This window comes from Salmo salar, chromosome ssa11 (genome assembly GCF_905237065.1).
Source record: "Salmo salar chromosome ssa11, Ssal_v3.1, whole genome shotgun sequence".
Lineage (NCBI taxonomy): Eukaryota > Metazoa > Chordata > Actinopteri > Salmoniformes > Salmonidae > Salmo > Salmo salar.
This window is the reverse complement of record NC_059452.1, coordinates 92788244-92810730: the sequence shown is the minus strand read 5'-3', so window position 1 is coordinate 92810730 and position 22487 is coordinate 92788244. Positions and strand designations below refer to the sequence as shown.

At 41.7% G+C, this 22487-nt stretch overlaps 4 protein-coding genes, 1 long non-coding RNA gene and 1 other non-coding gene across 9 annotated transcripts; 3 read left to right on the top strand and 3 right to left on the bottom strand.

Moving 5' to 3' along the window:
* Nucleotides 1–1149: 1149 nt before the first annotated feature.
* On the top strand, nt 1150–9104 carry LOC100195440 (protein O-glucosyltransferase 3). 2 transcript variants are annotated; one of them, XM_045688813.1, is made up of 9 exons: nt 1150–1410; nt 1609–1695; nt 4497–4694; nt 5059–5342; nt 5549–5765; nt 5863–6059; nt 6228–6422; nt 8271–8375; nt 8502–8994. In XM_045688813.1, exons 3-9 carry the CDS (start codon nt 4598–4600, stop codon nt 8643–8645), a joined length of 1239 nt encoding a protein of 412 aa, XP_045544769.1. In that variant the 5' UTR covers nt 1150–1410; nt 1609–1695; nt 4497–4597; the 3' UTR covers nt 8646–8994. The 2 variants fall into 2 exon arrangements, with proteins under 2 accessions (XP_045544769.1, NP_001133941.1); NM_001140469.1 differs by having other exon boundaries at nt 1391–1695; nt 8502–9104.
* A 699-nt stretch (nt 9105–9803) lies between these two features.
* On the bottom strand, nt 9804–9875 carry trnac-gca (transfer RNA cysteine (anticodon GCA)). The gene has a single exon. It is a non-coding gene; the product is annotated as a tRNA-Cys (tRNA).
* A 217-nt stretch (nt 9876–10092) lies between these two features.
* Nucleotides 10093–14731, top strand: LOC106563579 (uncharacterized). 2 transcript variants are annotated; one of them, XR_006757686.1, is made up of 5 exons: nt 10093–10406; nt 10891–11012; nt 11298–11408; nt 12812–13021; nt 13190–14731. It is a non-coding gene; the product is annotated as an uncharacterized lncRNA (long non-coding RNA). The 2 variants fall into 2 exon arrangements; XR_001319281.2 differs by lacking the exons at nt 12812–13021; nt 13190–14731 and having other exon boundaries at nt 10303–10406; nt 11298–11981.
* On the bottom strand, nt 11477–14474 carry LOC106563577 (coiled-coil domain-containing protein 82). Its single transcript, XM_014129286.2, has 7 exons — nt 13953–14474; nt 13566–13791; nt 13381–13473; nt 13154–13278; nt 12821–12991; nt 12385–12573; nt 11477–12114 (listed from the first exon to the last, which is right to left on the bottom strand). The coding sequence occupies exons 1-7, from the start codon at nt 14472–14474 to the stop codon at nt 12049–12051; spliced, it is 1392 nt and encodes a 463-aa protein (XP_013984761.1). The 3' UTR covers nt 11477–12048.
* A 264-nt stretch (nt 14732–14995) lies between the features above and the next one.
* spag16 (sperm associated antigen 16) lies at nt 14996–17021 on the bottom strand. The gene has a single exon (XM_014129285.2). It carries the CDS (start codon nt 17019–17021, stop codon nt 15165–15167), a length of 1857 nt encoding a protein of 618 aa, XP_013984760.2. The 3' UTR covers nt 14996–15164.
* A 13-nt stretch (nt 17022–17034) lies between these two features.
* On the top strand, nt 17035–22160 carry LOC106563578 (aristaless-related homeobox protein). Of its 2 annotated transcripts, none has more exons than XM_014129287.2 (5): nt 17035–18103; nt 18662–19196; nt 20165–20210; nt 21065–21369; nt 21528–22160. In XM_014129287.2, exons 1-5 carry the CDS (start codon nt 17923–17925, stop codon nt 21751–21753), a joined length of 1293 nt encoding a protein of 430 aa, XP_013984762.1. In that variant the 5' UTR covers nt 17035–17922; the 3' UTR covers nt 21754–22160. The 2 variants fall into 2 exon arrangements, with proteins under 2 accessions (XP_013984762.1, XP_045546036.1); XM_045690080.1 differs by having other exon boundaries at nt 17035–18471.
* The last annotated feature ends 327 nt before the right edge of the window (nt 22161–22487 follow it).

Sequence of the window (22487 nt, the reverse complement as noted above, 5' to 3'; positions counted from 1 at the left end):
TATCCACATTCACCCTATTTTAGTAGTCAATCTGTTGTAAAAGAATCCCAGATTGAATCTACAAGTTCTAGACCCAGTCATGTTAGCCTCAACACGGAGAATGAAGATGCCTTCTTTAGCTCATTAGGTAAGGACAGTAGATCAGATAGGAGTACAACTGGCTGTTTTAAACTCACACAGAACTCATACTCGAATAGCACTCCAACCACTACAGATTTGGGCCTGAAACATGGCCGCTCCATCTCTGTCACCAACATTTACTCAAACCGAACATCAAAAAACAGCCGCATCTCCACAGGAACTGATATGGCCTCCACAAGGGACCTAAGGAGTCTGGAGGATATCAGAGGGCCAGGGGGCCTTGGTCGCTCACACAGGACCCTTTCCAGAGCTTTTTCTTGCATACTGAGCCAGAGAACCTATGTTAATCGAAATAGAACAGACCACATCCTAAGCTCTAAGAGCCTGACATTGCCCCGGCCTCTACGGTTCAATGAGTCATCAATTTTGCCCACAGAGATTTCAAATTCACTTATCATTGATCAGACGTCACAGGTCCAGTTTGTCAGACTTTGAGGAGTATGACTCAGATACCACTACAGTTGGAGAGTACTACTTGAGCAGTGGTGTTTGGGAGAAAGAGTCAATACTCTAGCAAAGGGGGAATGTTTTGAGTAACATTGTGCAAATATTTTTATTTAGCAATTCATAGTTTACTGAAAATAATTTCTTACAGGCCTCTGTATTGTTGAAAAACATGACTAAAACGGGACTAAATCTGTGCATTAATTGAATCCATATTGGAGCCAACTTAATCACATCTCTACTGTTGCAGGGCTCTATGCTTTTTTACAAGTTGAAAAATGTTTGCGAACACAAATAAATTGAAGAGCACAATGAAAAATATTTGAGGTAATAAAACTAGAATCTTACATTTTTCTAGTTTCACTGGTGCTCCTAAATAAAAATTCCAGGTCGCACAGCTAGATGTTTAGGCGCATATGCGAGTAAAATGCTCGCACCGTAGAGCCCTGCCTTGCACATATAAGCACAGTTAATATTTTTGTTTAAATAATGAAAAAACATTTTTGCTTTGCGTAAGCGGAACTAAAGTATGGATCCCAGTGGACTACACCGAGGATATTTTCATGGTACATTCACAGTCTGGAAAAAAGTTCCGAGTGACAATAAACGAATCTTCTTTAATTAAAAGCGTGTAATATACGGTATTACTCTGTAATATCCAATTGATAATTGGTCTGTGTAAACAAATGCATTTTCCTGTGCGTATTTCATCAAACTTCCTCAATACCCACGAGTCCATACATCGTCCAATCACACTCCGCCAAATCAAAACTTCACCCCCGTTCTCCACCCTTTTCTGAAGACGAGATGCTGCCTGCATAATTGGTACCCTAAAAATACATATTAGTTTGCTAGTCTACTTTTACAAATTAACTATGACGCGTAAAGATAATCTACTTAACCCTATACGGAGTTTATTTCCGTTAGTTTGTATAGTTTTAATATTATCCACATGTTGTAGTGACTTTCCGTGTTGTCAAGCTAGTGAAGTCGATCCTGAAAAATGTCTTGTTTGGGGTCCAGGGCTCGACCCAAAAGTCGTTTTGCCCGTCCGATACTTCATCATCCAGGCTGTCAACTCAGCTGGGAAAAACTTCACCCTCTCTCCAGGTAAGTGTTGATAAACTGCAGAATTACCTAAAATCAATGGGCGCGTTTGAGTCGTAAGGCGAAAGCAACCGACTGAAGACGAAAGTTGAGTGACGTCGGTGGGAGGTGCATCTGCGACAGCCGAAAGTAATGGGGTTTTCCAAAGCAAGGCTCAGATCAATATTTTATTTAACTAGGCAAGTCAGTTAAGAACAAATTATTATTTACAATGACGGCCTTGGCAATAGGCTGAACGACAGATTTTTACCTTGGGATTCGATCTAGCAACCTTTCTGTCACTAGCCCAACGCGCCAACCACTAGGCTACCTGCCGCCTCAGAAAATGCAGTGTTGTCATTGTTTATAAAGTGTTTTCTTTATGTCGAAAAAACATTTATCCAACACCAATATCACACACTCGCAACCTTAAATCACATGTGTGCAATCAATTAGTGAGGGAGAGCCTCAATCACATGTAGCCTCATTCACTGTAGGCTACACATGAATTGCAGCAAATTGGTTTCTGTTTCTTTCGCGTGGGTCAAGTAAAAACACCCTAATGATTGCTTGACAATAGCGCCTCCCACAGTGCAGGTGATGGCTGCAGGATGAAATTGGTGAAGAGCAACTGCAGAAACTTGAAGTGAACTTCATGACCTTTGATCTCATGATTTTTGTAAGGTTCGTGCAGTGCATAGTCACTTTAACTCAACCTACATGTACATATTACCTCAACTAACCAGTGCCCTGCACATTTACTCTGTACCGGTACCCCCTGTATATATAGCCTCTCCCCTGCTCTTAAATTTATTTATTTTTTTAAATGTACTTATCTATTTTTTACTTAACAGTTATTTTTCTTAAAACTGCATTGTTAACTTTTTAAGGTATGGGGGCAGTATTTTCATTTTCGGATTAAAAGCGTGCCCACAGTAAACTGCCTAATACTCGGGCCCAGAGTCAAATATTTGCATATTATTAGTAGATGTGGATAGAAAACACTCTGAAGTTTCTAAAACTGTTTGAATGATATCTGTGAGTATAACAGAACTCATATGGCAGACAAAAACCTGAGAAAAATCCAACCAGGAAGTGAGAAATCTGAGAATTGTAGTTCTTCTTTTGAATCCCTATCGAAACTACAGTGTCTGTGGGGTCACGTTGCACTTCCTAACACTTCCATTGGCTGGCAACAGCCTTTAGAAACGTGTTTCATCCTTCTCCTGTTACTGGGCAGAAAATAGTAGCTCAGTCAATGAGTGGACTGCCGGGACCAGTGAGCTGTTTACTGCGCAGGCACATTTGGCGCGCCGCTCCTTCTTTTTCCTCTGTAATGAATACGCTATTGTCCGGTTGGAATATTATCTACGTTTTATGTTAAAAGACCCTAAGGATTGTTTGTAAACAACGTTTAACATGTTTCTACGAACGGTAATGGAACTATTTGACTTTTCGCGTCTGGATTTACGCTCGCGCGTTATGCCTTTGGATAGTGATCTGAACGCACAAACAAAACGGAGGTATTTGGACATAAATATGGAGTATTTCGAACAAAAAGAACATTTCTTGTGGAAGTAGGAGTCCTGGGAGTGCATTCTGATGAAGATCAGCAAAGGTAAGAGAAAATGTATAATACTAATTCTGAGTTTAGTTGACCCCAGAACTTGGCGGGTATCTGTATAGCTTGCTTTGATGGCAGAGCTATGTACTCAGAATATTGAAAAATGTGCTTTCTCCGTAAAGCTATTTTAAAATCTGACACAGCGGTTGCATTAAGGAGAAGTATATCTATAATTCTTTCAATAACTGTTGTACATTTTATCAACGTTTATGATGAGTATTTTTGTAAATTGATGTGCTCATTCACCGGAAGTTTTGATGGGAATACATTTTCTGAACATCACGCGCCAATGTAAAATTGGGTTTTTGGATATAAATATGAACTTTATCGAGCAAAACATACATGTATTGTGTAACATGAAGTCCTATGAGTGCCATCTGATGAAGATCATAAAAGGTTAGTGAATATTTTAGCTGTATTTTTGGTTTTTGTGATGCATGTCCTTGCTTGGAAAATGGCTGTGTGGTTTTTCTTGTGAAGTTTATGTCCTAACATAATCTAATTTTATGCTTTCGCCATAAAGCCTTTTAAAATCGGACAATGTGGTTAGATTAACGAGAAGTTTATCTTTAAAATGGTGTAAAATAGTTGATTATTTGAGAAAATGAAATTATGAGATTTTTGCTGTTTTGTATTTCGCACCATGCTATTTCACTGGCTGTTGAATAGTGTGTCCCGCAGGTGGGACGCTAGCGTCCCACGTAGCCCATAGAAGTTAATGGCTTGTAAGTAAGCAGTGGACATGTAGACGCAAGTCAGACAATTTTTATCCCAGAATGCAACACACTTTGAAAGGCGGTGACCAACGATAGTCACAGACTTGACAAAAGTGATCCGGTTGAACGTACCCAATTATTTAATATCTGTTTCATGTCTATCTCTTATCAAAGTTCTCTTTTGGGAAACGTTTTAGCAACCCATCCTTTAAGGCCTTTTACCCCAATATCAATTGAGATCTCATATACAATGGGGAGTTTGTCATCTACCAAATACATGTTTTTGTTGCTCTAGCCAATGTTTTATTGCTGCACAAAATCAAACTCTTAAACAGTGTCCATGATTGGGGACCCTTTAGTTCCCCAAGTTAGCTTAGTCTTTGCAGACTGAAAATTACTCCATCTCTAATTGACCCTATGGTTACATTATTGTTCCCATTATAGAGGTGATCCATCTAACTAATTTTATTTCTCTTTACATGTAGGTAAAGACTCATTCAGAGTGAAGATTGTCTCACTCTCACAGAAGGAGCATGTCCGCATCCACGTCCCCCTTCCCCTGGACAGAGGAGATGGTTCTTTTCTGATGAGGTACCGTCTGTATGGCAGTATCCTCAAGGGACTGAAGGTCGAAGTACTCTACAGAGACAGTCACGTTGCCAAGTCACCTTACACCCTACAAGGTACCTATATCAGTCAATGGCTGACTTTTGCAGATTAGTGTGATCATTTGACAGAAATTACAAGTGAACTCCTCATCAGAGTATGCCTGTATGAATAATATAGGCTAGATCAGTGTATCCTCCAATACCCCCAACAGCACACATTTTTATTGTAGCCCCAGACAAAAACACATAATTTAACTTGTCAAGGGCTTGATGATTAGTTGACAAGTAGAATCAGGTGTGCTTGTCCAGGGCCATAACAAAAATATGTACTGTTGGGGGGACTGGAGCTGGGAAACACTTGACTAGATGGCAGTATGTTGGAAATTTGATCTATTCTCACTACTTCCACATGATGCATCCCTTTGGTGTATATACTCAGGCCCAGTCTATCATGAGTACTGTGACTGCCCAGAGCATGATGTTCCCACCTGGCAGAGCATTATGCAGTGTCCTGCTGAGGAACCCCAGATCCAGAGGGACTTCAATGCCTTCCCCTCAATTGACCTGCAGCGCCTCCTACAGGAAGTTCCTCGCCGGTTCTCCAACAGAGGAGGTCTCATTCACTACACTGTCATCAACAACCAGGTGTACCGTCGCTCGCTGGGAAAATACACTGACTTCAAGATGTTCTCTGATGAGATGTTACTATCCCTAGCCAGGAAGGTAAAGAGTTGCTTTGTGGGGGGGTTTGTGTGCAGGTCTCTGTCCTTTCATCAAGAAGTATGATCATGTTCCTTTCTGAACTGTTTAGTGATACTTTGACCCTTGCCTTAAACTCTCCTAATACCGTATTTTCAATATAATTGTTTAGTTCATTGTTCTGCATAAACTGAGCTCCCCTGTCTTTATCTCTGAATTTGAATTGAAAGGTGAGGCTGCCTGATGTGGAATTTTACATCAATGTGGGAGACTGGCCAATGGAAACAAGGAAAGCAGATGACGATCCTGGGCCTGTTCCAATCATCTCCTGGTGTGGCTCCACAGACACCCGTGACATCATCCTGCCCACCTACGACATCACTCACTCAACCCTGGAGACCATGAGGGGCGTTTCCAATGACCTACTGTCAGTTCAAGGCAACACAGGTAAGACGTCTAACCTCATACACTATCCCTTAACCTCATTCTGCTTACTTACACCTCATTACTCACAATAACCTTATTCTGTTTCCTTGGTGTCTAGGTCCCCCTTGGGCCAACAAAATGGAACAGGCCTTCTTCCGTGGCCGGGACAGTCGTGAAGAGCGCCTACACCTAGTCACTCTGTCCAAGAAAAACCCAGAGCTGCTAGACGCCGGGATCACTGGCTGGTTCTTTTTCAGGGAAAGGGAGAAGGATCTGGGGAAAGCAAATCTTGTTGGATTCTTTGACTTCTTCAAGGTGAGGGAACATTCTGAACACTACAATCACCCAAAGCCAGCAGTTTCCCATTTGAAAACTGATTTTACCTGTGTGAGTAGTGAGAAGATAAAGAAATGTTAGCCATTGTTGATTTTGTATTTATTTATTCAGAGCTGTGACACCTTGAGTTCCCTCTCCCATTTACAGTATAAGTATCAGGTGAACGTGGATGGCACAGTGGCAGCTTACAGGTTCCCTTACCTGATGCTGGGTAACAGTTTGGTGCTGAAGCAGATCTCACCATATTATGAGCATTTCTACACCCATCTGAAGCCAGGCACCCACTACATCCCTGTGAAGAGGAGTCTCTCTGACCTCATCCAAAAGATTGAGTGGGCTAAGGTAAGAAGGGAGAGAGTCAAATCAACATTTTTTTGTCACTTGTTACGTAAACAACATGGGGAAAACTAATAGTGAAATGCTTACTTACGGGCCCTTCCCAACAATGCAGGGAGAAAAAATAATAGAAAGATAACATGAGGAATAAATACACAATGAGTAACGATAACTTGGCAATATACAATGCATTCAGAAAGTATTCGGACCCCTTCACTTTTTCCACATTTTGTTACTTTACAGCCTTATTCTAAAATTGATTAAATTAATGTTTTCCCTCATCAATCTACACATAATGCCGCATAATGACAAAGCGAAAAAGTTTAGACATTTTTGCAAATGTATTGAAAATAAAAAACACCTTATTTACATAAGTATTCAGACCCTTTGCTATGAGACTTGAAATTGAGCTCAGTTGCATCCTGTTTCCATTGATCATCCTTGAGATTTTCTACAACTTCATTGGAGTCCACCTGTGGTAAATTCAATTGATTGGACATGATTTGGAAAGGCACCTGTCTATATAAGGTGCCACTGTTGACACTGCATGTCAGAGCAAAAACAAAGCCATGAGGTTGATGGAATTGTCCATAGAGCTCTTGAGACAGGATTGTGTCTAGGCACAGATCTGGGGAAGGGTACCAAAAAATGTCTGGTCACTCTGAACAGAAACCAATGGCCACTCTGACAGAGTTCCAGAGTTCCTCTGTGGAGATGGGAGAACCTTCCAGAAGGACAACCATCTCTGCAGCACTCCATCAATCAGGCCTTTATGGTAGAGTGGCCAGATGGAAGACACTCCTGAGTAAAAGGCACATGACAGCCCGCTTGGAGTTTGCCAAAAGGCACCTAAAGGACTCTCAGACCATGAGAAACAAGATTCTGTGGTCTGATGAAACCAAGATTGAATTATTTGGCCTGAATGCCAAGCGTAACGTCTGGAGGAAACCAGGCACTATCCCTACGGTGAAGCATGGTGGTGGTGGCAGCAACATGCTGTGGGGATGTTTTTCAGTTCCAGGGACTTGGAGACTAGTCAGGATCGAGGGAAAGGTGAACGGAGCAAAGTACAGAGAGATCCTTGATTAAAAACCTGCTCCACAGTGCTCAGGACTTCAGACTGGGGCGACGGTTCAGCTTCCAGCAGGATAATGACCCTAAGCAGACAGCCAAGACAACGCAGGAGTGGCTTCGGGACAATTCTCTGAATGTCCATTTAAGAATAAGGCTGTATGTGGAACAGAATGTGGAAAAAGTCAAGGGGTATGAATACTTTCCGAATGCACTGTAGGTAGGGGTAAAGTGACTAGGCAACAGGATAGATTATCAGCAGTAGTAGCAGCATATGTGATGAGTCAAAAGAGTTAGTGCAAAGGGGGTCAATGCAGATAGTCTGGGTAGCTATTTGGTTAACTATTTAGCAGTCTTATGGCTTGGGGTGGGTAGAAGCATGTTCAGAGCCCTGTTGGTTCCGAACTTGGTGCATCAGTACTGCTTGGCATGCAGTAGCAGAGAGAACAGTATGACTTGGATGGCTGGAGTCTTTGACAATTTTTAGGGCCTTCCTCTGACACTGCATGGTATAGAGGTCCTGGATGGCAGGGAGCTCGGCCCCAGTGATGTACTGGGCCGTACGCACTACCCTCTGTAACGCCTTGCATCGTATGCCAAGCAGTAAGTGCATGTTAAGGAAGGACATGCCAAGGAGTGCATGTCAATGTGTGTCAATATGCATTGCTACCATTTGTATGTTTGTCTGCTTGCAATGCGAATGCATTTTTTTTACCATTAGGATTTAGCTGTTTTTTTGTGGATATTTGATTTAAGATAGTAATGTCTTTATTTTCCCTGCAGGAGAATGATGCTGAAGCACAGGCAATCGCTAAAGCAGGCCAGGCAATTGTAAGAGAGCTGGTACAACCGAGCAGACTGTACTGTTACTATTATAGTGTGCTACAGGTAATTGCCTCCTGGTATTGTCTTTATGCTATGCTTGCCAATGCTAAATCAGCTCATATATTAAGGTAGCATTCTTATCATTGATAAAAGAAACCCGGCTGTGGATGTTCTTTCCTTTCATAACAGATGTACTCTGAGCGTCAGACAAGCCGGCCGACACAACATCCAGATATGGAGCTGGTGCCCCAGCCTTCAGACCAGAGTGCCCTTTGCAGCTGTCAGCGAGAGCCTCAAATAGATGATCCCAGCTGGAAAAAGGATGAACTCTGATCAAAACACTGTGAAAGGAAAGGGGAGAGACCCTAGCTATTTCAATACAGAAAGTGCTTATTAAAGGAAGAATTACTGCTCTGTCCAGGACTGCTAGATAAGTGGATGTACCAACATTCATATAGAGAAATATTCCATTTGGTTTGAGCCAGAGGGACCATGTCACAGCTCACTTTGCTGGGCCTGGAATATGACTGCTTTATTGACAAGACCATTATGCAAACATCTATTTCCACTCTTTTCACTGTCCTGTGTGATATTTTGTACTGCATTTTGTAATTGTATGATGGTCATCATGATTACATTTTTATAAAAATTGATATTTTTTTAAATATTTTCTTAGATTGCCTTTGATGTTGTTTGACCAAGATCATGTCATTTGCCTTGGTTATGTATTTTTATTTCATTTAACCTTTATGTAACTACGCAAGTCAGTTATAAAAAAATTCTTATTTACAATGATGGCCTACCAAAAGGCAAAGGCCTGCTACAGGGATGGGGGCTGGGATTAAAAATGAAATAAATATAGAGGACAAATCACATCACGACAAGAGAGACAAAACAACACTACATAAAGAGAGACCTAAGATGACAACATAGCATGGCAGCAGCACATAACAACAACATGGTAGCAACACAACATGGCAGAAGCACAGGGTACAAACATAAATGGGCACAGACAAAAGCACGAAGGGCAGGAAGGTAGAGACAACAATACATCACGCAAAGCAGCCACAACTGTTCTAAGAGTCTCAATTACTATAGATATTCCTTGGATGGGGACAATATAAAACAATTTGTTGGCATGATATACTATAGATTGATTGCTTTTTGGACTTTTCTAAAGCAGGTTAGCGTTTTTCGGGCATAAATATTGGTCTGGAAGAGGCTCTGCAGAGTGGTCACTAGCTGGCACAGCCACAGTCATCAAATCTGCTAACCATAATGCCTAACCCTAACCTTAAATTAAGACCAAAAAGCGAAACGTTTGACTTTGCTGTTAAACCATCTAGCGGAAATCGCTAAATTCTGCCTTCAGAGCAAGACTCGTGACAATAACCTATGATTGTGCAATTAAACTACATATTTGCTTCATAGTTGCTGTTGCTTGTGGTCCATCAGTCTTGTCTGTAACTAAGGCTAAAAATCACAAAAATGAGGGGGCACCCGGATTTGAACCGGGGACCTCTTGATCTGCAGTCAAATGCTCTACCACTGAGCTATACCCCCTGTGCGTGTAAATGAAGGAATATTTTAACATTTATAGCTACTTGTTGAACAGCACAGAGATGCGTATATTGTAAAATTTACGTAGGGTTTGTTTTAGTACTAACAGCTACTCGTTCAACAGCACTGAGATGGCTATGCTTAGATTGTAAAATGTACGTAGAGTATTATAACATTGACTTCACTTTGGCCTGCTTGTGGTTTTATTTCCTAGATATTTTAAATGTTTTGACTAAAGTCTATCGCTACAGTTTTTTTGATACAAACCAAGTATATATATCTAGTAGTAGCTCGACGCTAGCTAGTTGTGGTGATGTGTGTTTTGTCCTACATTTGTATTTAATTTATTTTAATTTTTAATCCCAGCCCTCGGCCCCGCAGGATACCTTTTTTATTTTGGTAGGCATCATTGTAAATAAGAATTTGTTCTTAACTAACTTGCCCAGTTAAATAAAATAAATATAAAGTTTCAGAGCCTACACCGGAAGTAGGCAGTTAGTATTTGTTCAATTGAATGACAAGACAGCAGCCATGGTGAGCATTTTGAGTAGTTTGCTAGCCAGCTTTGTAACAATTTCTTATAACCCAGTACCATATAGCATATTACTCTAGAAAAGCTTTTCATACTGATCCCATTTCGAGAGGCCAAAAACAATGTTACAGCTAACTAGCTAGATAAGTAGCTAGCTGACGTTAGCTAACCATTTACCGGTATAGCCAGCTAGCTTTGTTTGGTCCATCCATACAGTGATCCATACTAGCTAGTTAGCCAGCTACATCAAGTTCTCTATGAATTTGCTAGCTAGCTAGTTACCTTGCTAAATGTACTAAGCTAACAAAATTATTGTACATTTAATTGCTATCTAGTTAGTTTTCAGTGTATTTGATTGTGTACTACACAGGCATCTGTCTTTCCTACACTTTATTACACTGTCATCTTATCCGAGGAGACTCGGCTTTTGACTTCCTACAAAGGGTGTGTTCGTAAATTCACTCTGGCTATCAACTCCAATTTCAGAGCACTCTCGTCTGAGTGTGCCAGATTGTAGGAATTCCTAAATTATTCTGAAAAGTTCCAACCTTGCCCTAGAAACACTCAGTGGAGTGATGAGAGCATCTGGTTTGAGGACGTTCCTAATGGTGAGTATTTGAATACTATTAAAAAAAAGTTGCACACTAATCAATTATGCCCCTGATCATTTAATGGGTGTAGCAACCAACATTTTGGCACACAGTTGTTTCTTCAATCCTGAAGAAAGCACAGCACTGCGTGCAGAAACGTTGGTTGCTATACCCATTAAATGTTTTGGAGCATAATTAGTATGCAACTTTATTTGTATAGTTTACTGGAGTATTTGAAAACTGCCATTCAGCTGTTTTACAAAGGGGTGTGACAAATGTGGTCATATTTATATTTTCTTGCAGATCCAGCTCAATGTGAATTGATGGGAGAGCCACATCTCAGGATGGAGTACAAGTTGGGACTGATGTAAGAGTCTCCTGACTAGTGTTACATTTGTCTGTGGGTTTATTTCTGTAAGTTTTTCTTACATGCCAGATACAATTGCGGTGTGAAATATGAATGTATGAAGATGGACAACATGTTGTTTAATGTAGTTTTTATTATTGGTTTGTGTTACGAAGCAGCACACAAGCGTTTTTAATAGAAAATAAGCAACTCACAAGAGTTGTACCTTCCTATACTGCAGTCCACAGAACATTACTCATGTTTTATATAGTCAATTCATTTGAGTTCATTTGTTGTAGCAAACTCCATTTGACATTATCTTAACTATTAGAAGGACAACACTGCTTCAACTTAGTAGGGACAGTTTAAAGAAAACACTCAAGTGGTAGCATTTATTTGATTTACAGCAGTACCAGAGTATTCTGCTTCATCTTTGCACATACAGTATATAACATGTCTGCACTAAATGTTTTGGTTGCTTATGAGTATTTACTGATATAAAATACAGGTACAATAGATGTCTTTGTATAGGGTAATGACTAAAGGAGGAAAATAGTTATTAAAAAGCTTTCAGTACAATCTTAAATGTTTACATTGAATGAAAGTCAAATGTCTATGAATAAAACACTTTCCTAACAATGTGCAGAATAAACAGTAAAACTTAATTGGATGTAGATATGGATCCATGATCCTGTCTGTCGTAAACCTTCAGTCTAGCTTCTCCTCCTGGAAGTAGTCTGCATCATTGAGATGGTCCTGGAACTTCTCATATTCCTAAGAGAGAGACATGGGAGTGAAACAGCGAGTGATGGTCAGTAAAGAAAATCAGAGAGCATTGCTTTCTATTCTACACGTGGAGTTTGGGGGAGCAAGTAAAGAGGGTTTACTGAAACAGGCATTAGATAACTATTTCTTGAACTGTTGGTTAAGAGCTTGTAAGTAGGCATTTCACGGTAAGGTATACACTTGTATTTGGCGCATGTGACAAAGTTTGATTTAATGATTCAATGATGAGTACTTATGGAGGGTAAGTGGGGTATATACCTCTGAGATCCAGCCACTCTCCTCCAGTTTTGTGAACACCCTTTTCACAGTTTCCTTTACCGGCTCCTCCTCGCCATTCTTCTCCTCCTCCATCACTGTCCGGCAGTGTTGAAACAAGTGGTACTTGAAGTGTTTCAGAGCATGATACACCTCTGTTCGGCTGGCACAAACAGAGCCCACACTGAAAGCCTGTAATTTAGGAAAGACATGCAAGGTTTTCCTGTTGTGGAAAACCCTCTCAGACAAATTGCAAACCTGACATTTCACAAAAGGTTAAATTGGTGCAAGGATAAGGATACATAATTATTTGATCTGTGGTGATGTACTTTTTGTTAGGGTGGATTTTATGGGATGCCAACGTCACATACTATATGCGTTCATCTGGGGACAGCAATGGATAAAACAAAGACTGTTGGTTTCTTCTCAGATGTGGTACCTGTGCGTCACTGGGCATGAATTGGTCCTCTTGGAGGCTGTTGAGGTCATACAGTTGCCCCGAGAGACTCACACTGAAACTGCACTGTCGCTGGAGCTTGCATGCCTCACAAACACTCCCATGCAATCCTAACTTCATCAGCTGGACCTTGGGGTAACACTCCACCCGCTCCTGTACATGGACACCAAAACACATACCTCAGTTTGTATATATTGTTTTTTCACATAATGTAAAGAATGGAAGTCTTAGCCAAAGTACAAGCATAGATGTATACAGATCAGTGAATATGCAGCCAATGTTGAATGACTTAAGTTCTCTGAAATGTTTCTTCACCTTGTACCGGTCAGTCCAGCGGCTCCTCTGTTTTAGGTTCTCCAGGCGAGGGAGGATCGTCCGCTCATCAAAGTGGAACAGCGACGCCATCATCTCCTGAGCATATCGCTTTGTCCGATCACCGCCTGCTCACAGTGATCAACCAATTATATTCCCTACACTTGGATGATACAGTCAATTGGGGATGGTGTTAAAGACCCATTATTGTAAAAAAAACAACCACTTACCATAAAGAGACTTGAGAAAGGTTTCATCCAGGACGTTGATCATAAGGGCTTTGACGACCACTTGAAAGTGATTGAGCTGAGACCCAGTGATGACTAGCAAAAAGAGGAAAATGAATCATAACACATAGTAATGGTGATTTCAGGTGTAAACATTGACCCATGATATAGTGTCAGCTAAGACTCACATTGGCGTGGAAGAGAAACAGCCTTTTCATCTGACGACGACTCCTTATCCCCCGTCTTTTTCTTATCCTCAACTATGAAGTCCTTCAGACTGTCGCTGTCATCTGCCGCCTCTTCTTCACTACTGCCCACCAATAGTTCAGGGGCATCATCGTTGTGGTCATCATCCTCGTCACCACTAGCATCTTTCGCTTCTTTACCTTTCTCTTCTTCACCCGAATCCTGAATCTTTACAAGCGAACAAAACATTGTTTTACAACCAATGTTAAACATTTCCTCGGTACCTTATGGACATTTTATGGGTGTATGTGACATGATTTTGCACAATGGCTCAACACTTAAAGATACTGCTGTTATGTTCGTTTACATTATATATGGTGATAAGCTACCTCCAACGTGCCCCTGCGTTTCGGGACGCGGGACTTCATCTTCTTGGATAATGCCAGGAGTTGAGACTGGCGTTGCTTTCGTTTAGCTGCGGTCTCTTTGGCTTCAGCAAATTGTTTGGCATTTTGTGCAACACTCTGGTCCTCCGAATCAGAATCTTGACTTTGCTGTTTAATGCGTTTTTTGGGAACGACTTTCCGTTTGGGTTTGGTTCCTACGTCGCTGTCAGAGTCGCTGGAGCTGTCAGCGAGGACGCGCTTCCGACGAGGACGGGATCTACCTTCGCTGGAGCTACTACCTTCACTCTGTTCTCCACTGGCAGGTGTACTTTCGCTCCCGCTGTCCGAATTCTGATCCTCACTCTCTGAGTCTGAGGCGCTGATGCTGGTCGTGCTCGCGCATGACTCCTCGTCACTGTCATCAAGGATAGACGACGGCAGACCGATTTGAGCCCTTTTCTTCTTTGCTTCAGCTTTATTTTTTCGCATCGTCGCGAACACTTGACGCTTGTACAGGCTTTCCATGGTTGCTTACACAGTGCTGCTAAGTTAACTGACCAAATAAAAGTTAAATAACGTTACCAACCCTGGCTCCCTGGCTGGCTGGCTGGCTAACGTTAGCAATTAGCTAGCTAATGTGAGATGCAGAACATGCTCATTTGTGTAAAATGTCGCCTACAAAACATTAACTATGCGAGCAACCATATGTAAACAACGTTACTCTAAGTTGATACCAAGCTTTAATCTCGGTGAACCTTAAAAAATTGAAACATCCAATTGTATCTCGTGTGCACGTTTTGTTTTGTTTTTGTAGATGTTGTGTCTGTGCTTCTTCCCACTTCCGCTCTCCACTCAAAAAAGGGCTACTAAAATCATAGCGCCGCACCTGGGCGGTAGACTACTGGTAGACTACTTGTGTCAATTCAATTAGTGATTTGTATTAATCATAGGCATAGCTAATGTGAATCATGCAAATAAGGTCATTAAAACTTTATTCATTTATTCATGCTTCAATTCAGAAATAAATTAGTAAATTATTAAACATCTTTAAAATATCTTATTTTATTCAGGAAAAGTGGTAAATGTTCTTCAAAAATAAGATAATTGGAGAACATAATTCTGTGCTAGAATCAAACAATGTAACACATGTCAGCAATTAGAAGTCTATTTTACATTTAATAATCAGCTAAAAATCATTTTAAGCATTTATTAATTTCATGACCAGATGAGAATGGCACCATCTGACCCAGCTGATAATAAGTACTCCCCCTTGTGATCAAAGACTACACTCTGGACAGCATCATCATGGCCCAATAAACTGGACACCTGAGTAGATGCCAGCTCCACCAGCTTAACTGAGCCATCATTACTGGCGATAGCCAGTGTTCGGCCTGACGGGCTAAAGGCCATTTGGTTGCTGGGATGTGGCCCAGTGTCCATGGTTATCATGGCTGCTACTTTCCTCACATCCCATAGTTTGACCACTCCGTATGAATCACAGGAGGCAACAGTGTTGCCCAGTGCATTAAAGGTGGCATGGTTGCAAGAGTGCTGGTGGCCATAGAAGGTCTGTGCACACAGGCCAATCCTGGCGTCCCACAAAGACAGGGTTTTATCAGCTGAACAAGTAAGAAGAGTGTTGGAAAAGGGCAGGAAAGTAACACTGTTGACTGAGTCAACGTGGCCACGCAGCGTGTTACGACAGCGCTCGCTCTGCAGGTCCCACACCTTTGTAGTGTTGTCCATTGAGCAGGAGGCCACAAAGTCCCCACATGAGTGGAAGGAGCAGCCCCAAGTGGCATGGGTGTGGCCATCCAGAGTCAGGATGCAGCGGCCTTGGGAGAAATCCCAGATCCTTACTGTTGTGTCTCCACTGGTGGTGGCCAGACTACCACCATTTGGGTGAAAGCTGCAGCCAGAGAGCCAATCACTATGACCCTCTCCAGTCATGATCATGTCCCCCATGGGCATACCCCACAACCTCCAGAGCTGATCGTCACTGGAGGAGGCTACAATAAACTTGCGGGGGTGCAGGGCAAGACAGCTGATTGGCAGGGTATGGGCCTTCAGTGAGTTGGTGAAGCGGAATCCAGATGCTTTGGGGCAGTGTGAGGCCAGGGCTTTAATTTGGCCTAAGTAGGGGTTCACACGGCTGCTGACAGGAAACTCTGAGTCTTTCGGGTGTTTCTGAGCTGTGTTTTTGGTTGGGTCTTTGTCTTGGTCATAGAGGGCAATTCCATCATTCTGTAGCTGGCCTCCTTTCCCAGACTTACTCTGATATTTCTCCTGTTGTGGGGGCAGACCTGTGTCTCTGTTGGCTGAGCGGATTGTAGATGAGGAATGTACATTACACAGGGTGGCTTCCAGGCTGTTGGCCTGGCCACATGCTCTGTCCCTCTCTAAACTGATGAGCATCTTCTGTTTCAGCGCCACTTGGTACTTATAACTCAACTGCTTCAGTGCAGGCTCATATGACCCATAGTGCTTCTTCAGTCGTTTGATGTCTTCAACAAGCCTGTTCTTTTCTTGGACAACACGCTTATGCTGCAAACGATGGAAATCCCTCTCTTTCTGAAGCTTGACCAGTGTTTCACTAGCTTTGGAAGCTGCCTGCCTGTAGCTGTCCCGCTCTCTCTGTACATTCTTCAGCTCGTTGTCTAGAAGTTGGTTGTGTGTATACGCGTCAGGCACAAACTCCACTAGCTCGGTTTTCAACAACCCCCTCTGCTCCATTTCGTACCACTCTGCTTGGAAGCAATCCAAAGTTCTGCTCATGCCCATTTTGACAAGGAAGTTGCGGAGAAAGTCGTCCACCACTTCTGGAATGTGGGAGAAGGGTTGCTTAGCTGAGCTGAGCCTCTGTAACACTGACCCCGTTCCATCTGAAGCATCGCGCAATGCTCTTACCGCGGCCTCCAAATCCTCATCATCCCCCTCTGCCATGCTCCTTTCTTCATCGGCCAGAACTTCCTCATATTGATAATCGTCGTCTGAGTCATCTGGTATCAACACCTTTTCGAGGTAATATGGCCCATCGACGGATTCTTGCGCTGTTTCATTTTTCGCAGCCATTCTACCAACAACCGTTTTCTGTGTTTGTTTACCCGTCTCCATGGTCACACATTCTCGAAAGCTGAGAGTTTAAACATCCTGTTTGCCAAGTGTCTATGGAAATTGATAAGCCATTCAACCCTACAGGCCAGAGAAATTTGGGTGATTTTCAATCTAAATAAAAAATACTTACTTTTTCCCCAATCCTTTATTCCTCAACTACAACTGATTTGAATGCATTCAATGTGATTTTTTAAAAATGTAATTATATAGCTAGGCCTACCTGTGTACTTCATGCCAAATTGCCAATAAAGAGAGCGAGAAATAGAAAGGGAGCGAGCAAGAGAGAAAACGAAAACTGCGTTCGTTTCCTAACCTGCAATGGCAAAACAATTACAGCAGGTGGCATATTCAATTCACGGTTGACGTTATAGCACTACTCAATGACACACACACACACCTTAGCACTGATCGCTGCACATTAAAACCTCACCTGTACTATAATAACCTATATCCTACCTATAGGTTATTGTTCCTCCTCGCCTAGGTCTATAACAGAATTCTATCCATATGTCAAAGTGTCTGATCTAAACGTGCGTAAGAATTTATATTATAAGGGTTTTAATAGCCTAACATCGAAACGTATGGCAACAGCTCTTTAAAAAAGTAAGCTATATTCTGACTGGTTCTTGAAATTGAACTTGACTGACAATCGGGGGCTATTATGCTTATTTCTTCAGCTGGCAACCAATTGGAAGCCAAGAACACGTGGATGCGACAGATTTGGGACTGTGACAAGTAAAGTAGCCTCAGATGTCAGTGTAGACGGGGGAAGAGAGAGGGGAGGCTGCGCGGTTGACGAACATACTTTTACGCAGTCAAGCTCAGTCCGGACAAGAGGCTCACCTGTGCGGCGAAAAACATGAGCCACCCAAGTGAGAAAGATGCCTCTGACACAACCGAGAGCAAACCTAAATCCCCCATGCTCTCGTACTGCATCGAAAGCATACTCGGCAGGAGAAGTCCTCTCAAAGTCAGACTCACAGGAATGCAAAGTTTACCAATGCTGGCTGGGAGAGTGGAACATAATGCATCTTTGGAAGGTAATGTGTTGTTGGTTGACTTTCTCTGTAACAGTTTGCACCCTACTTTGGGCGCAATATGCAATTAAATAATACATGTCCAAATGTAAACATGTCCAAATGTATATTGCATTTGCAGCTAATGGTTAAGATATAGCCAGTGCTTGACTTGGACTGAAATAGGTTCCGGTACTGATTTTGGGTGCCGGTGATGTTTATACAGTATTTAGGTGCAGGAGCTCCACGATACGTTTGAGCTAATAGTCTATAAGAGGAACAGGAGCTCAAGCAGTAGAACCTGAGGTGCCGGTAGGCCTACTCAGCTCCCGCCCAAGACAAGCGTTCAAAACGCATACGAACAAAACAACATGAGAAACACAAAAAAATAGGTTTGAGTTTTAAGATGAACATTTGTGCAGCCTGTCCTTTGCATTTAACTTAAATTTCATTAGGCCCGCCAATGTTTTTTTTAGAGAAGACTAGCCTATACAGGGCTATATAATAGTCTTATTAAACATATTGCATATTGCGCTGTTGATTATTTATAAGTTCCTTAAAATAAACGATCTGTCTTCACAGCCTCTCAGAAGAATGCCGACATACACCTGCCCACCAAGTTGCGGCGTCTATATGGCCCAGCGGGGAAGTTCATGGACTCCAGTCGCGGAATTCGCGAGCATGAGGAGGAACAAGACAGGGAGCGTCCTCTAGACAAAGCCCACGAAATTCTGAAAATCACTCAGGCGCCACAAGTTAACATCAGCCGCAGTAAATCATACAGGGAGAACGCGTCCCACAGTCCGAGCGAGGAAGAACAGAACCTCGGGCGAGGGAAAGAGGGGCAGGGGGAACTTGGCGCCCCAAAGTTCGAGGACACTTGCAAGGAGCTCATCTGCGAAGACGTAGAAACGTCCCCGAAGAACGGGGAGAGTTTGCACATCGATGGAGATGTAAAAGATAGCGAGGACAACGTGTGCCTTTCAGCTGGCAGTGACTCAGAGGAGGGGATGCTAAAGCGAAAACAGAGGAGATACAGGACTACGTTTACAAGTTATCAACTTGAGGAGCTGGAGAGAGCTTTCCAGAAGACGCACTACCCGGATGTGTTCACGAGGTAGAATTCTCATGTGCCAGCACTTTTTAAAATCAGTTATTTTAACACGATCAAAATGTTCATCTGTTGCATATATGGCTAGACCTATGGTTATGAAAATAAAATAAAAATTGAGCTTTCAGTTTGTGATAATCCAAATTGGGAGTCTAGATATGATTCGAAAGTTAGCCTTTTTTAATGGTAAATCCTTGCATTGAGGTGATCAACATATAAATGAACATTGTTGGGCTAAGAAATGTAAGAATATCAAACATTTATTATCATTAATAGTAATATCAGAACAGTAATATTATTTATTAAATTGTTATGAATTATTATATAACAGTCATATTACGCATTATTAGCCTACTTTGTTATTAATAATATTACTAATAATAATACGTGTTGTACACTATAATTCACACATAACAAAACGAAATATTAAAAGATGTGTGTGTGCAAGGAATAGAATACCAATTAAATATTATAGAGTAGGCTATTATATTGGTTTAAATATGATATTCCTTTAAACCCATTGTAATGATGATCTGACAGTGACACACTAATTTTCATTATTATTAATTATAATTGTGAAATATTGTGATTATGGTTGCAAAAACAAATATTTTCAAAAAATATTGTTCGAAAGTGTTTAAATTAATGAGAGGTCAATTGAAGTTGGCTGCTGCAGATAGAAAGGTTTGTTAAATGGTGGAGCTATTTGTTTGCATAATTGCAACATATTTGTGAGACAGGATATCTATTGATTCAAACAGCAGAATTTTGAATATTGATAGCTATGAATTGTCATTGTTTATTTTCATTATAAGAAGCCTACACAGAAAGTAGGCTAATCCAACAATATTTAATATTTTATATAATGTAATTTCTATTGTATCTTTAGGCTTGTATTATTGTCATCATTGGATTTGTATGTTTAAAGCGATGATACTGAATATTATTTGCCATTTTTTCTTCTTTCAATTTAGGGAGGAGTTAGCGATGCAGTTGAATCTCACGGAGGCGCGTGTGCAAGTGAGTCTAAATTATTGTTAGTTCATATTTTACATCATTATGACCATATTTAATTTCGATAAACATGCAAGAACATTATATGATATCCTATAATAATGTGCATTATAATACAAGTGTAAAGTCTATAATATACCTAATTGCATTTTATTGCTATTACTATTATGACGTTAAGTAATACAGTTCCCTTTAGACAGTGAGAGGGAAAATGATTTAATAAACACACCAGAAAACGGAATTTGCTTCAGGGCGTTCATGACTTTATCGTGCACTTAATATCAGTTCAAACATAGCCAGTATTGACGTAAATGTCATCCTCGCATAGCGGTGGCGGGTAATGCTGTTTGATTTCCCATCTTCTTATTGTAGTAGTCCTGCATTGATATGATGATATCTCGCACTTCAAGTGAGATAGACGCCGTTTAAGGTGCTAGCTACCCTAGCATCCTCATTTTAGGATATTGCTTACATTTTGAGTCTCAACCTTAGATACCAGTCTTAGCATTCAGCCCCCTAGATGTCACTCGCTTCAGCTGTAGATTTTCAGCTAATCATATTTTGGAGAGGTGATAAAACCTCGTAAAATCCGTATGTTTCGTTTTATAACCAGTGTCAAGTCTGTATGGGAGGGGAATCATCCCTCTCTGTTCTCTTCACTGTCGCCAATAATTGGTTTACTTTCAATTTGAACAAAACATGCTTTATTATCATGTCCAAATTACAATTTCAATAAGTAACAGATACTAAATAGAGAATACTAAGTATGTTACCCAACATTTTGAAATACTAATCATAAACACATAACTCTAACCCCAACGCTAGGCCTAATGGTCTTTCTCTTCCTCCCTCTATCTAAGGTGTGGTTCCAGAACCGTAGAGCTAAGTGGCGGAAACGAGAGAAATCTGGGGTTCAGACTCACCCCCAGGGCCACCCCATCTCTGGACCCCTGGGTGCAGCACACCACCTAAGCCACTACCTGGAGGGAAGTCCTTTTTCGCCCCACTCTCACCCCTCCCTGGACTGTGCCTGGACAGCTGCTACCACCTCATTCCAGGGTCTAACCCACCCCCTCACCAGCTCCCCCCCCCCCCTGGGATTTGGCCCCTTCCTGGGAGCAGCCATGTTTAGACACCCCACCTTTATTAGCCCCTCCTTTGGAAGGTGAGCACCATCAACACCTCTATTAGTAAGGCTTCATCTGATTGAAGTGGTTACTTTGGACTATATGTGTAATGAATTATTTCTCACTTCTCTCCTTCCCTGACATCTTCTGTATCTATCTCTTCCAACCTTCCCTATCGCTCTTCTTCCATTGACAGACTCTTCTCCAGCATGGGTCCCCTGACACTCTTACGCCAGGCCATACCTGCAGTAGAGGCCCCAGTCCAGCCCCCAACGGCCTTGTCAGAGGCCTCCCCCTCCTCGCCTGTGGACCGCCGGGCCTCCAGTATCGCAGCACTGCGCCTCAAAGCCAAAGAACACTCAGCTCAGCTGACACAACTCAACATCCTACCTTCCAGCACCACTGGGAAGGAGGTGTGTTGAGAGACATTAAACCCCCTCCAATTCCCTCTACATGGAGCAGGAGTCATGACCAAAGGAATAGCAGCTTTGAAGTGGTAGGCTATAGCAAAACAAGGCCTCATCTTTCCTAGTTAGTTGTCCCAATGTTCTGTTACTCCAGACTGTCCACAACATGCTTTCCTCATGAACTGAAGAAGAGAGAAGAAATACAAATAGTGAACTGCCCTTTGACCCTCAGGAATGACCCATTAACAGCCTCTCACAGGGTGCTACAGGCCACCAAAGGAACAGCTCTAGGCCCTGGGGAGGTTTAAAAGGAGAGCAATGCTGTAGATCATATAAGCCTAATGTATATTTAATGTATTGATGATATGGTGTTTGTTGATAGATAGATTTTCGCAGTCTTATTAAATTACTTGGGTATTCAAGTTTTTATTTATGATCAATCATGTATGAGCCAGAAGCAAGTTTTCAGGAGGAACATTTTACACACACATATATATATATATACACACACACACACACACACACACACACACACACACACACACACACACACACACACACACACACACACGCACACATATATATATATGAATCAGTTGACACCTTTGCTTGCTTTTAACTGTGTTGCAATGAAATGAAAAATGCTAAATGAAATCATTCTGAGGACAGAATTGAGAGGTGTATTCAACAGCATGAAACAGTATTAACAAGCTTGCAAAAGAGAAACAGATGTGTCTAAAAAAATTATC